Raw genomic sequence first — 16495 nt, forward strand, 5'->3', positions numbered from 1 at the left:
AAGTGATATTTGGAGCAATACACATGATCCAAACGTAATAATAACTCTAACGATGCCATTTTCGCGCGATGCAGGTGCTCCTGCTGGTAACGTTGGTTTAGATGCACTGAGTTTTTGATGCCAGTGTTATCCACTTCACTTAGCACAAAGTCCCGTTTAGTATCGTTTATGGAGTCAGGAACCACATGCCCGTTGTCATTTCTCGCACATACGACAGGCACCCACACACCCACCGGTATTAGTGGTCAGTTTACTGGAAAAATAAGTAACCAGCACAGTCATTCGTTATCAAACCAGCTGTTCCGGACGTTTCAACTTGCGGCGCTAGATAATAAACAGGCAAATAATAAACTGGTATTTTGACAACTTAGAAGTGACTTAGGTTTCCTTGCCGTTAAACGGTCATCGAGAACCTTCAGAAGAAATTCGACTGAACTATACAGTGGCCAACCATACTGCTCATGCATATCACTATAGGTGGTCATATATTAACCGGAATCAAGAGCTTGAGCCGGCCTGCAAATGTCTAACTAAGACTTTCGTACGTGGTACACGACTTTGCACTGTAACATCTGAAGTTGTTCAGGCAGTCCTTTATTGACATGTATTTGCATGCACTTGTCGAGAATGCCGATTTTGCCTAGCACGAAAGCAGTGCTGTGATAACTTCTGGCAAGACGCTGTAGTTGAAGGACGTCGCTGGTCGGATGACAGTAATCGATGCATCGTGGAAAATTCGAAGAATTGTCTCAGATTTTTACGTGTTATTTATTTGAATAATAAGGTCCTTTCGCTAAGTGAAGGTTGGTCGTACTCAAAGCCAGCTGGTACAAATCAGACGCGCAATCAAAAACAGTTATGAGAGATCACTGTAACTGTTGGCAGCAAAATTAACTGGAAATGTTCTCTCGTGTGGCTAACCCAAAAGCAGTTAACTCAACTTGATGTGGCCAAACATAAAAACAGCTCAGTAACATTACAATTATTCATGGCAGTGGTGGCACAAATGCAAACGACCGGTGGAATATTTTTGTTCCTTGCAGCGATTCCAGCACTGTTGGCAACATCAGCCGAAGTGGTTGCAAAAAATTCAGCGTTAAGAGCTGTCCAAACTGCCTCAGGAATGGTGTCGTCAATCTGGATTCATCAACAGACCCTGACATTTCAATTGATGGCATACGTGATAACACCTCATCATAGCTTGTATTTTGTTGACTTGCAACTCCAGTCGCTGTTGTTAATTATTTATGCCGGGACACTGGTGGACACGGATGACAGTGTCCTCTGCCACTGCGACTATGCAATAACAAACACGGTTGGGTGGTCCAATATGCGGCCATCTTATTGATGCGTTGCGTGCACTGTAGCACCTAATGATTTTACATTAAAGTATTGTGATGGTGCTTTAAAATCATGACCCTGAACATTTGCTGTCGTTACTCTGCTCGACGACACAGAGCCGATGTAGATATGAGTAAATTTGCCACCAAAGCGTAGTTTACCGATCGTGTTATTGCTGGTGGCGATCCGGGTGAGCTTGTAATTTTTGAAGATCAAGTTGATAAAATAAAAACATCTAACATCATTATTGTCAGTTTGAATAACGACTTTTTTGTATTAAAATCTGATTGAGCTCCCTGACGACAGTAGAATCAGAGACAGCGGCGTGTCGGTCACGTTTATCAAAAACTATGCGGATGGGCAGATCGCTAAGAAGCCCACGCCACCACTTGTATTAATTTCATGGGCCTTAATTTAGTGGATATTAACCACAGAACGAGAGGACAAAACTGACGTCTCAATTTAGCAAGTGTTATACATAACTTAAAACTTTGAAGTGATGGAAATGATAAATCTAAACATTACAACTTAAAGGTGCTCGAGTCTGGGTCATACTTGCTTATCATAACTGGAACTAAAAGTTCGTGGTGTCGAATGACAGTGTTGATAAATGATCAGCAGCATCTTGGTTTAAATTGTTTTACCACCAATATCACGTATTTAAAAAAAAAAACTCTAGTAAATTTTATACAGTTGCGTTGTCAAATTCATTAGTTACCTAGCATTAAACTCGGTTTGAAGCATGCAACATTTATCTGGACGGAAATGTAACCGTTTTTTGTAATTTTGTTTAAGGCTTGATTTTATCATCATGTGTAAGTGATGGAACCTAACCTTAGTGATGTGGTTGCTGATATTACCGGCGGGGAGCTGGTTAACCTAACAAAGGATGTAAACATCAAAGGGGATTTCGTTGAATTTGTTGTTCAAAATTTGCGTCAAAAAGGTGTAACCAGAACCTCTTAAGAACTACCGTATAAGCTTGTTAAGGGTTAAAAAGAATTTACCATTTAGAATCATCTTGTTGTACGTGAAATATTCATACCTTTTTGCAAAGGCACTCCGGAATTATTTCTACAATGCCATAGTGGCATTGGCGACGTATAAACCCAGGTTCTGTTCACCAGCGAATATTTTAAACCAACATTGACTCAGGTAAGAAAACAAATGTCTCTACTGTAATTCAACATGGATGCACTTGTTGGAGTCACATCTATTGAGCAATGGCGATCGTTCAGTGTCAAGGCTCTGGCGTAATCGGTCTGTATTGAAAGAAATGGGTGCTATACTACTAAAACGAGCCAACGCTGAAGATTTAAGTATTCTCGAGGCAGATATCTTTTATAGCTGGTTAGAAATTGTCCCAGTCAAACTTAATAACTGACTAGAAGTGCGTGTGTATATTGCGTTTGCGTCAGATGATCAGACCGGACATGGTCTGCCTGCAGTGCAATCCAGGTAGGCGATTGTATTAACGATAGCATAATTATTACACATGCCGTCTTACCGAGATCTTACCAAACTGAAAAGAAAATCGAAGCGGAACAACAGATGCGAAATATAAGCGCCAAGAGAAACGCGTTGATCGTGAAATACAAACGCGCGAGTTTGATACAAGATGATATTTGTTAGTGTCGGTGTGACTGGAATCATGACAATATCCACCGTTGTAGGTGCACCAATCGATATTGTTGTTGCAGTTGTATCGATAGTAACCAGTGTTTCGGGTGGCGAGAGCAAGTTAATTTTGATGCAACTGCATTCTCAGCTATTATTATATTCTGAATTGCCTGCTGCTACATAGATCCTATACATATAGGGGATAGAACAGATTTGAAGACCTAATATTAGTTGTTTTAAGAAACCAAACAATCAAATTAACAAAGCCCGTTTACTTTGTCTTTACTGTGCTAGAACAAATCAGGCGGCTGATGCACAAGTATAACCACGCGACCCTAAGGATCCTAAGTATTAATGCCATTTCGTGATATAGTCAAACAGACAACGCTCGAGTTTACATTGACTATATGGATGCCATCAGTTTTGCACAAGTTATGGAAAGCAAATAGTATGCGTTTTACTCAGCCAATAGATAAGAAAGTTATATGAACTTTCAAATATTCATAAGGCTATTTGCCTATACAAGAACCATTTTGCCTAGGGATACATTTTTTTTAGTGAGATAGAAGAAAAAAATGTTGCACATGGATAAATGTATGTATGATTAAAATGTAAACATGACGTGCATAATAATTCTTTATTGACAAAAACTGCTAATTACCAATAGATGAAACTACCTAGAACGTACCTGGCTTTGTTAGATGAAAACAAGATAAAAAATGTGAACTCCACAAAGACAATACCAATTATTTTTTATAATTATTTCATTGCCATTTAACTATTTAGGATATGGTACTCAGTTTGTATTCGTTTCTTCTATTTTTATATTTGTATTGCTTCAGAAATGTAGTCCAAGTGAGCATTTGATTATGTTATGTTGTTCTTTTTATGGCAAATGTAATATCTTTATTAATATATCTCATCATAGTACGGAAAACAGTTTGTCTGGGATGGATACATTGGTTGCTAACTTGCATTGTGTTCGAGACGTCTTTGGATTTCGTTCTCTATCATGTTATTTAATTGTGCCGAGCCACATATGGCACGGTTTTATACCTTATATTTCAATTTGAATATTTATGTTACATCTGTGACAATCGCTAAATATACCACCATGTAAGGCCTCAAGACACGTTGGATATATTGCTTCGAGCTCACGTAGTTTCAAGCAGTATTAATTTTATTTGGCAGTTTTACAATAGCATCAGAAACAAAGATAATGGGCTTATGAGCGTTTTCTAATAAACGTTATCCCGCTGTTCGCTGTGTTTCAAAGAAATTCAACCAATATCCTCCAAAGTTTTAGGCATTTAAATATCAACACGGCTTTTGTAGAAGGTAGTTAATATATCTGCTGAGTTTCATGGGAAACGAAATACACAGACTCATACCGATTCCTGTACAGAAATCTCAATATTATATCATCGTACGATGGTTATACTAATAATGTAATGTATTGCTCGGGGTGACAGCAAAGTTTGGAATATGTTTGAAGTACGTGGTATTCCTCATTATCATCATTTGTATATATTTAACTCCTCTTGTTGTCTGTAAGACTTCAAGCTGTTGAACGAAAACGGAATTTAATGGGCCGTTATTTCATCATGTAGTTCATACATAGGTTACTCTTCTTAATTTCATTGGTAATATATTTACACCCCACGAGGAGATACTATGCGTACGTAAACAAATAGATTACCACTAATGTGGACTGTTCAGATGGTCTTTTATTTAGCTTGTAATCTCGGGTGTTAGTTTTATTATAATATGGCTTCCCTTTTCTGTAGCATGAATGAAAACATCTACAATTTAAACAGCAAATAGCCATATGATTTTTTTTATTTTCGCTGTACCCTTTAATGCGGTTGGCATGTCCTCCTTGGCTACTTTATGATAATCTATTTCCTCCTTACTGTTAACGTTTTCTAAACAAATTTCTCTTTTAACCTCTATCAAACTTTGTTATCTCATCGTTAAGAATTTCATTATTACGCATTCCTTCATAATGTTAGAGTAATAAAGATTACTAAATACGGAGGTTTATATCTCACTGAATTGCAATATTGCGTTGAAGTATTGTCACAGTTTCTAAAAAAGTTGTTTTATATATGTTAAACTCTGATTGCAGTAGCAAATATTGCACATACTCTTAAAACAACAACTGCTTTGCCCACTCAGATATAACAGTTTATATGCTTACATCTACCCAGATCTAAATTACACACGTTACTTTGTATCTTTTACTGACACCTCTGCAATATCATATCTATATAACCACGTTACTGTATATTTCTTTGATATTTTGCAACATGAATTCAAATGTGCTGCTTGACTTTAGGACTAAATAACTATTTTGGGATTATTGTGAATTCATTTAGAGACATTTTGGATTATATCATAGTGATACATCAAGACTATTAATGCATCATCTCTAGTCCAGGCTATTCGTATATCAGCACATTCAAGATTCATATTTACTCGGAACACCACTGGAATTTATTTTCATGTCTATACTACTGGACTTGTATAAGAACTGTAGTTTATTTTCCATTTAAATTTTACTTACATTCTAGGGAAATAAAGTGTTTGTTCAATTTTACTATTTTCTGTTAATTAGTTCAAGGACATAAAGTCATAAAGGAAAGTTGGAGGTACATGTCCAGAAAACGATTTTTTAAAAAGATTTTCAGAGATACAATATTTTGTTTATGAAATTTAAATGATCTTTGTTTAGTCTTGTTTTAGTCCGTGTTATTTTCCTTTCACATACTGGATACGTCTTGCGTGAATCCAATATACTTTCATAGTAACATCTAACGTGGTGAACTATTTTTTAATTCCTGGACAGGAAAGGTAAGAGTACTTGAAAGGGACGAAAAGATTCTGCTTGCCAGACAATATGATCTTTCTAAGCAATTCAGAATGGCGAAATAAACAATTATATACTTAATTTCAACAGAAACATAAATAAATGATGCCTGCTGGTGACTCATGGATTTCATCTTAAGAAATTGATGCCATATGATATTAATTATACAGTACGCTTTCAGCCTCACGTAGGCATGATTTAAATTATTATCATTAATGATACAGTCATAGGAAATGAACTATGCAATCGATTTTTCTGACATTGTATATATATATATATATATATATATATATATATATATATATATATATATAGTCAAAAAGAATTTACAGAACGGTGAGTCAAATAGCAAATTATTCAAAATGTTTTAACATAATTCCAAAACTTCAGTGTTCCGAATGATTTCCAATATTGAATGTGACGATGTACCAACACTCCTGATGAGTCGCTAGGATATGATCCAGACTGTTTTTGAATATTCTCAATAATTCCACAACATAGATTGTGTCAAAAATATAAATTAGCACATTATAATTCAAATTGATAATGTTTCATAAAAACGATTCCTCTAAACGTATATCTGAAAATAACAGCTATAAATCCAGAGGCCGAACTTAACGGAGGAATGAATACTTTTAATGACAATATAACACTAAGCTACTATATAACGGCCACGATGTGGGTCAGATGTTTGCTTCCAGTACTTTCTAAATTTTGTACAGAAACCTAAATCTAGACGTCAAATATCAGCAAAAAAGTTTTAATAAACGATAAATCTACGATAGGCCATTTGTTTCTAAGCGCCATCACAGAAAGGTGTCAATAATATACGATAAACTAAATATACGTGACAGTTTGAGTTGATGTCTAGTTAATTAGGGTTATTTGCTCATTGCTACGACTGTTTATAGAAGTGTTTCATATAGCTTTATAATTGCATTTGCTGGACTAGACTATCCAAATCACCTGGAAAATATGTTAATTGTCGAATGTTTAATGCATGGCTGAGCTAGTCCTTGTTTTGTCCACGTAGATAAGAAGACCATACGACAAATGTAAAGATTATTCTTAGTTTCTTGAGGTGAAACCCATCCACCTGTATATAAGTGTACGCTATGTATGATACAACTGAGACGGTATTTAAGGTGAAACAATTCAACAGTCACAGAAAGTATAAGTCGTTTCAAACACACAATTGCATTCAAAAGGGTTGTCACATATTACCTTCATCAGTCAAAACCATATTCTTGAACATCGCGGCTAACTACATCAGTGCGAATTCTAAACCGAGTTTAATTACCAGATATATGGTCATCGTAAGGATAAATAATACTGCTTTAGAGGCAGGCAGGGGTCACAATGAATCGTCTTGTAAGAAGCAAGTCTCTTGTGCAAATTAGGAGACTATTTCTGGTACTCTAGAGACTGACGTAAGTTGAATCAGAGAAGGAGGTTTAATGAGAGAAATAACAAAATTTCATTTTAGGCCCGAAACCTATGGAAGCCACAATTATATTTATCACAGCCATAATATAATTTGCAAGCGTAGTTAAAGGGGGGGGGGGAGAGAAACATTATACAAGTACTGTTCATTCCCAGCAAGTGGGTAAGTAGTATAGAAGTGGGACTTTTGCCTCATTCGCTACACTCCTGTCCTTGATATAAGTTATTTCTCACGCGACCCATATATAGTTTAGTTACTTTGTTGAGAGGTTGCTAGAGGTGTAAGGGCCCACGTGACGTGAAAGTGCCATTCATGTGGATTAGACTCTCTTACGTTTTCCGTGTCCACATAGAGTATCGAATGATGTCAATGAGTCATTGTCGTACTACTCAAGTATGCCGTGATTGTGAAAATAAACTCCTGCAGGCAGAGAGAATGATGATATTACTCAGAGAGAGAGAGAGAGAGAGAGAGAGAGAGAGAGAGAGACATACAGACAGACATTGTTTGATAGATAAAGAGTAGCATATACTTTCCATCTGAGTGCTGTACATTTATATGCTGGCGTATTTCTTTAGAGAAGTTTGTGTGCAGCACGTCGAAGAGCGACTCAGTTAGGTTTAGCTCTAATGTTTCTTTACGTTGACTAGAAGCTGTACTCCATAATATCATTTCCTAAAATTTAGTGGCCTTCGTTTCTTGGTACGGGTGTAATTGTGCTTTCGAGGACAAAATCTATAATTTCCTACAGATGATCCATTATGCAAATAATGCTTATCCCCCATCAAATTTATATCTATTTAGAACTGTACTAAACGAGGCTAATAATTCAATTTCTGTTTTGTATATTTCTTTATTTAAAACCGGTTATACTTTAAGCATGGATAAAATAGGGTCATAAGTTCCTGCTGTTAATTTGCGGCAGTTTAGAATTAGAAACGATAGTTATTTATCATAGTATTATTTATTCGGTACAAAATTAGCATGAAATATAAATTCCTTGTAACTGTGCACAACATTTCATTGTTACAGTCCCAGCCCCCACTAATGAAACAAATTTCTTATCTGAACTGAAATATTCTTCATTATGATATCAGCTTATTTCATCAAACTAAGGCATAACGTGCGATTTTGGTCGTATTTGCAATCCGAAAGGAGATTATGATGTTGATATTACATGTCAGATCATTTTGACAGTGTAAAGGTTTTGCAAAGCTATTTATTCTACTCATGTATGTATGTTTATATATATATATATATATATATATATATATATATATATATATATATATATATATATATATATATATATATATATATATTAATATGTTTGTCTATCAGAATATAGTTTTCACGGTGAAATTAAAACATCATCCATTATTATGAAGAATGAAATGTCACAAAATAGGGATGGGTTTATAGAAGAGGAATAATTGTTTTTCTTCCGCTTTTGTGTATGTTTCACCAAATAGCAATACAGAAAATTTGACAATGCTCTTATTATACTTCATTAATTAATACATGAATTTGCTCAGCTACCAGCACTTAATAAAAATAGTTTATTAACAGACTAACAAGTCAGTCTACTATCACTTAAGGCGAACAATTAAATTATCACTAATATTTATGGAAGGAATGTTCTTTCAACCAGAACATTTGCTCCAATAAGTTGAATAATATATCTCTAAATTTGTTCACTTAAGAACCATAGCGGATACGTTATTCACCCTTCAGAGCAAAGCTTATTACCAGTCATGGAATTTTGTGCCTAAAATGTTTTTTGTATATAACGTAAATACTGTATATAAACATATTCAACTATTCAAACTCAAAAGAGTCCTATCAAATCACTTATAGGTAAGACATCCTCAATTTTTACGAATATCTGGTGTACAGAAAGGTAGAGCAACAACTGCAAAAGAAATAAAGCAGCAACACACAAAGTTACAAAGAATATGATATCTTACATGTGAACAAATCATGTAAATGTAGTATCAGAATGGTTTACTCACTTTTCAAAAAGACACATACCCTCTGCAAAGTAATATTAATTTCTCTGATGCCAGCTTTCATTCCTAGCATCTAATTAACATACATTGTAATGTCCTTTTCAGCAATCTAGATTATATAGTAGAGTTATTTTCTATGAAATCATGCGCAGGATGTTGTATATTAACACTTTTGAACATATCAACAGACGACCAACTCGAATTTTCGACTTTTGTATCAAAATACATTAGCATTATTAGTCAAAGCGCCCTTTCTATAATGTTCTCTATGTCACTGACATTTTGTAAATCATAATATTTCCTCCGAAAACAATGCAGATCCAACTATGTTATACGTAAAAGGAATTCAAAACCAAAGAGCTATAGAAAACATTTCCACAAAATATAGTTGTGTCTCTTAAATCCGCTAAACAGTTTGAAAGGAAGGCTATATGTATGTAGCAACAAAAACTGTAATTGATATTTGTGTTAATGTGTAATATGCTAGTAATTCAGCTTTAATATTACTTAGTAGCTTTGGTTATGAAAGCAAGATCGCTGCATTTGTTTAAATAGATGCAGTTCCTCCAATGTTTATAATATACTTAAACTGTTATGTTAATGAAAAACTGTTATATGGTCAGTACTTAGCACCACTTCTAAATTAAAACAGACAGTACGCTTTCACTGCTTGATTCGAATAATGCTAATATATCTAGAAACACACTGTTGAACTACCCTAGAGTTTGTACGGCTAATGGATAAACATGAAGTTCATAAAAAGTAGCACAAATTCTACGCGACAAGCAAACAAAGTATAAATTTCTTCATGAGCTGTCACTCTTGATTTTGGTGGTTATTCTTCGATTTCACTGAGAGCTTCCATGAACATGTCAATGATTGATAAGTTGTTGAGTTTCAGGTTCTTCTGCAGCCAGTTGTAGAAACATTCAGGAGCCTAAATTTTAAACAAAATTACCGCTTAAAGACTATGTTCGGTCTAGGTAACGGTTTGAATGTGTGATGTATACAACCTATTTTAAAACTACATACCCGAGGCAAAATCACATCGAAGCAACCTATTTGTAAAACAGAAATCTGGTAAGTACGTATACTAGCAAACGAACGATTAACGATGATAAGTGTCATTCACTAATGTAAACGCGCGGTTTATGTTATTTTCCTGGTATCTATTTCAATCATATCATCCAAGTAAGTGTTAAAACAATTCCACAGAGATTATAAATAATTGAAACTGACTCACATTAAACGTTATTCGTGAATGGTATTGAAAAAGGACTCAGCATATTCGACTACATAACAACTATATTGACGTAACTGAAACTGGATGACACTTCATATTGTATCCAGTTTTAACAAGATTTTAGCACAAGCTTAAACCTATGGCGAATGCAGTTTGTACTTCATTTATACTAGATACGTACACATGTGAAAATCATTTGGCTAATCTAGGTACTTTCATACAGTATTCGTGTCAATGATATATTTATGACTTTTATGAATCGTTTTCGTTGAATACGAAATTAGTACAAATTATACATCAGATGTTTGTGTGTGCGAGGGAGAGAAAGAAAGAGAGAGACATTATGCGTGCACATGAAATGAACATTATAATTAATTCAATATTAAGATAATTAGAACATCAGTCTCCAGAAAAAACATACTACTTCGATTAGTTTTAAGAACAGTCGTCGCTTAAGCTTGTCGATTACTTATCTTCTTTTGGAAGGAAAATTGAAAGTTTCCGCCATTTAATAAATATTCACCTTGCATGCTACTGATATTATGCTAATTTGAATATCTGTTTTTGATTAAAATTTGTACGTGCATTGAACAGGTAAAATATATAAAATATCAAACGAGACATTTGTAAACTTATCAGGATAATTGACAGGCATAATTAAAATATCATATATAATAACATTAATACAAATGTAGCAGACACAGAATCAAATCAGAGGTATACAATGTTATAGTGTCAGTTGGCAATAACAGATATGTGGGCTAGCACTCACACACACAGACACACTCATTCGCACCCATATATATATATATATATATATATATATATATATATATATATATATATATATATATATATATATATATAATAATAATAATAATCAACATCAAATCAGGACTCCTAACTCTTCAAATAACAGTCGAAATCTCCACATGTAATTTAGTAATGGAAAAAAAACCCAACAAAAACTGTCATAAAGTTGATTAATTACATATCTAATCTGCACTACCAACATATTTCTACAACGAGAAGTCAAATATAAATTACATGGGATGTATCACACAAACTATCTATCTATCTATCTATCTATCTATCTATCTATCTATCTATATATATATATATATATATATATATATATATATATATATATATATATATTGGAGTGTGAGGTAAATTTGCTCCTCTGAAATACATTAAAAATTATGTATTTCATTGACATTGCCTAATATAAGTTTAAAAATAAGCATTTCATATATAACGCATTTCGTTATTATTCAAAGTACAAAATATAATTTGTTTGTTTTATGCAGTCTATTTATGTAGACCTTGACAGTGTACTGATCGTGTACTTATTTTCTTAACTGTAGTTTCTGCATTTGCATTAATTCCGAAGGATATTACTTTGTCTGTGTGATTATTATTTCCAGATTTGTTTAAAACTGATTAGTTCGGCATATAGTCGTAATGGTTTTTCCTGAGCGTTATACATATTGTGTTGTATGAGCGAAGGACGACATCATTTAGCATCCGCTTGCTTCTCATCGAGTTCGAAAGTATAAAGAAAACATTTATTGCATAAAGATATGACAATGCAACAAACACAAAATGCGTATATATATATATATATATATATATATATATATATATATATATATATATATATATATATATATATATATTAAAAGATAATGCAATTCTTAGTTTAAAATATGTCTAAACGATTTTTATTCTGATCCTAAATTATAAAACACTTTTGACCCATGGACACTAGATTTTACTTGTAAATGTCTTGCGCCTAATTAACCATATTACGGAGCATGACTAGAGCGCCATTAACAATAGCGTTAATGCAGTAATTATAAAATTTCGGGCGTGCCCAACTGGCTTTTCTCAATGATCATTAATAAAAATGAATGCAAACAATACTAATATAAATGCGATCTGAAAAGGTCGCCACAATACACCAGGCCATACAAATTGTGAAAGCGGACTAGACGATGACTGGATCAGTGGTTTATTAGAAGTTATTCAAGTTAGTAATATCAAACTTGGTCGTCATTCTCACCATCCTTATTCGATAATATAGGAGGCTGTAGCAACAGAGATAAAATATGCAGATAGCAGAAAGAGAATTACATGATGAACATTATAAAGCACACAGTTTTATTTACATTCGCAAGAAAAAGATTGTTATCCTTGATGTAAATTCCCCACTTTATACCAGTATCAGCAGGCTTGGAATGTTTCCGATCATTTCGTGATATGACCATCCCTACATGACTAAGTAATTGTACTATATACATTCCGATAGATCGAATAATATAATCAATTTCAACAACATCAAGCATCTATTTAAAGGTAAAATTGTAATGTCTTAAGTCAACATTTCCTATATCATTCTAATTTTGATGGCATTATCAACAACAAAAAAAAAAAGAAAAACAAGCGTTCGCTCTTTTTCCAACTAAACATATATATCAAGAAGAACATAAAATCTTCGGGAATAAAAAGTAAAATTAATATCATAAAAAAGTAAGAGCTGTTACATAACGTAATAATAATTACATTGAAGTCATGTTTTCTGTGAAATAGCTCAATGGGATCATTTTAATTAATTCATTTATTTTTTATCGCTTCATTAGGTAGCATATTCCAAACTATAGAGCACACAACTAAGGAAATAATGCAGTAAAGAAAATAATCTTTGATTGGTAATAAAAATCATCCCGGCTTCACTCAGAAAAAATATTGAAGTTTCCATCAGAACTTTGCAGACATTGGAGTCATTTAATCCACATGTGCAGGGGCATTTCCTGCCCAGTAAGTGCTGAAAAAATTATTCGTCATAAGTCTCCGAGAGGGTATTCTTCTCCTGGTATTCCCGAATTACAAGTTTCCATTTTCTTCCCCAAAGTCAAAGTTTTGCCCGCTTGATAGTTTTATTTATATTGCCTATCTTCGCGTGTTCGACTACCTTCTCGTAGATTTTTATCAGATCATTATTTCCATGTTACACAAAGTCTTGGAGGATATCAACTCTAGCCTTCGCCTGAGTTACCTCAGTATAAATAGGCTCACTGTGCACAAACATTTGAAGCCTAGAAACATGTAAAGGCCTTTTTAGAAACATAAATCACCGTCTCATGCGTGACAGTCACTAACTAGTAACTCGCGATGAGCGTTCGACTCCATCTAATTCCCTGGAGTATTCTTGTGATAGAATGATCTCTTACAGAATGAATGGTGAAGCGAGAGCATAAAAGGAACGGCGAGGACCTAAAGTCTAAGACATCTGATTAGTTATCATTATAAGTCAATAGGAATGAATGTTTTGTTTTATACAACATATTATTGTAAATTAAAAGTATACCACTAAATATCACCATTTAGATTCATCGAGTGTAATGACTATTCTTTTCCAAACTCTTTCAAGAATAAGGGTAAATCTTTTAAACAGACCGATAAACTTGTCCTCCATTTAGACTGCACTAAAGATGAATTGTATTAAAACGGAAGTTGAGACAAGATTCAAAGAATGTGGAGTTTGGACACTATTTGATCTAAGAGATTTGGTGAAGTATTACGAGTGGGACCATACGAGCGATTAAAAAATAAAACAAAATTACCCCTTTTTTCATTGTTACCAGTGCAGAGAGGTCTCTTCCCGTCAAATGGTCAAATAATTTCCTTCAAAACAGAAAATATGGATATCAGGTAACATCTCTCCAGAACTATGTAGCAACAAGCCAGAGTTTCATGGTCAATGATAAAATAACGTAAAAGATGTTCCTTGGGCAGAGTAGGAAGCGAATGGATGTGTCAGGGTTTCTACTGGTGAATAATTTGGCATGACATAAGTACATACCTTTTCTAACGTTATTGTAACAATGCTTTTCAATTTGTCTTCTTTGATTCTGTCGTGTCATTGAAATGACAGAATAGGATTCTCTTTAAAGCACATAGAAAAGACTATCACATTTATCTGTGAAAGTATGAAACAACACAGTTTCGCGTATTCCAGCTAAATTGTCTTTCAATGCGTCAGAGCACGGCGAATACAATATTATTGAAATCTGTGCATGTTAAATTCTCATTTTGCAACATATATTACAATGCATGTATTACGCTTATAAAAGAAATCAAATAAGCATAGTACATTAACATGTGAGTAACTCGCAAAAAGCTGACCAAATCACACAAACAGATATATTAATAACAGTGATGGCAACTTAAACATAAATATCAGGGCATATCGAATATGTCTCTGTATCTGTACATAACACATGCTCAACAACTTGTGCATTTGTTTATGATAATTTATATTTTAGCCATTTTGGCTTAGTCGGAGTTTACCAGTATGATTTGTAAATGCATGATATGTATATGCTAAGTATTTTCCACTATAATGACCAAAACCATTACGCACTGTTGTATTGCTATAGAAATGTCAAATTAATGCAATTGTTTACTCTCATTGTTTGATAATTATACATATGTTGTAAATAACTTTAATTTACTCTAATTTGTCAGGACGTATTCTACTTACGCGGGCAAGCTATGACGACTGATCCAGTTTTTCACATCATTTGGTGTCCATTTTCGTACTAGCGTTGCAGACGACTTGAGAACTTGTTTTGTGGATGTTTCAACAGTGTTACTGACCTTATATATATATATATATATATATATATATATATATATATATATATATATATATATATATATATATATGTGTGTGTGTGTGTGTGTGTGTTTGTGTGTGTGTGTGTGTGTGTGTCTGTGTGTGTACAATGAAAATGTTTACTCTTGAAATATGAGAATTAATTCAACTTGTTTAGAGAAATAAATATTATCTACAATTTTAAGATATGTAGTTCAGTTTATAACAACGAACCCAATAATTATCTGACGATAGGTCCCGGCAGGATTCTTTCAAAGCGTTGTCTAATTCCTTTTGTGTGCGTTAATGAGAAGAAAAATGGTTTTTACGTTGGGCTTGATTAAAGTTAGTTACTACATTTATGAATTTTCACTTCCGGCCTTTTGAAGTTCTTTTCATACAATATACTTTAAAACTATAGTCCTGGATAAGGCGATCATATAAACGTTTATTTATGCTGTTGCTAGTTTTAGCACAATTAACATGACATAACAAAATACCTTTTTGTAATAATATTTTATTAAGAACCCAGAAGTGAGCATTATCAAGTAGTCTTTGTGAATAAAATCACATACATTCTAGTAGAAGTAAAAAAGAAGGAACGAAATTAATAAAACGGGTGAGAACTAAATCCTGTCGATAAATAGCAGCAACTGGAACAATTTATAGAAATGCAAGTCATCAAGCTTTCCGTTTACCTGTCCAATTTTTTATTTAATGAAAGCACTCACCTAGTCTTAAAGTTAAAAAAGAATGAAAGAGATATAACCGAAAATCATTAACTCATACTTAAAAATATGATTATTGTTTACCTGTCCATATAAATTTTCAATCTCTTTAAGCAGCTGTTTGAACTTCTGTTCAAATGGGTACCTTCCGCTGAAGTCGTAAAATGTCTTATCCTCCAAAATCAAGTCAAGCCATCCATCCGCTACGTATCCTTTCTGCATCAGTAAAGGAACAATGTTTTTCTTGTGTTTTTTAGCATTTTTAGCTTCTGTAAAATACATAAGCACGCATGTTGTCCATTTCAAAAGGCTCTATATATGTCTGCTTGTTTCAAAAAGCTTAGAAAGAAGTACACAATTCTCAACGCATTTTTGAAAATATCACTCATGTTTATAGCCACAATTTATCAAGGAGTATATGCTAATATCTTAATTCCCATAGATGAAAGCAAATACCATTTTCTGAAGAATTCGGCTGGCTAGGCATTTAATGATAGATCTTTTAATTATGATGCCTTATATGCTGAATTATCATTTATGCAATACTATATTAACTGTATGAAATAGGTCTGCCATGCACT

General features: G+C 33.6%; 1 protein-coding gene across 1 annotated transcript in view; it reads right to left on the reverse strand.

Moving 5' to 3' along the window:
• Positions 1 to 9261: 9261 nt before the first annotated feature.
• LOC149772023 (uncharacterized) overlaps positions 9262 to 16495 on the reverse strand; it is a 16196-nt gene continuing 8962 nt past the window's right edge. The window contains exons 7-10 of the mRNA XM_089947950.1: positions 15999 to 16183; positions 15073 to 15188; positions 14153 to 14213; positions 9262 to 10220 (exon numbers count right to left, since the gene is read on the reverse strand). Coding sequence (XP_089804076.1) covers positions 10119 to 10220; positions 14153 to 14213; positions 15073 to 15188; positions 15999 to 16183 — 464 coding nt within the window. The 3' untranslated portion in view covers positions 9262 to 10118. The remainder of the gene's footprint in view (positions 10221 to 14152; positions 14214 to 15072; positions 15189 to 15998; positions 16184 to 16495) is intronic.

This window comes from Sinohyriopsis cumingii, unplaced genomic scaffold (assembly GCF_028554795.1).
Source record: "Sinohyriopsis cumingii isolate HCF-2022 unplaced genomic scaffold, ASM2855479v2 utg001527l, whole genome shotgun sequence".
NCBI lineage: Eukaryota > Metazoa > Mollusca > Bivalvia > Unionida > Unionidae > Sinohyriopsis > Sinohyriopsis cumingii.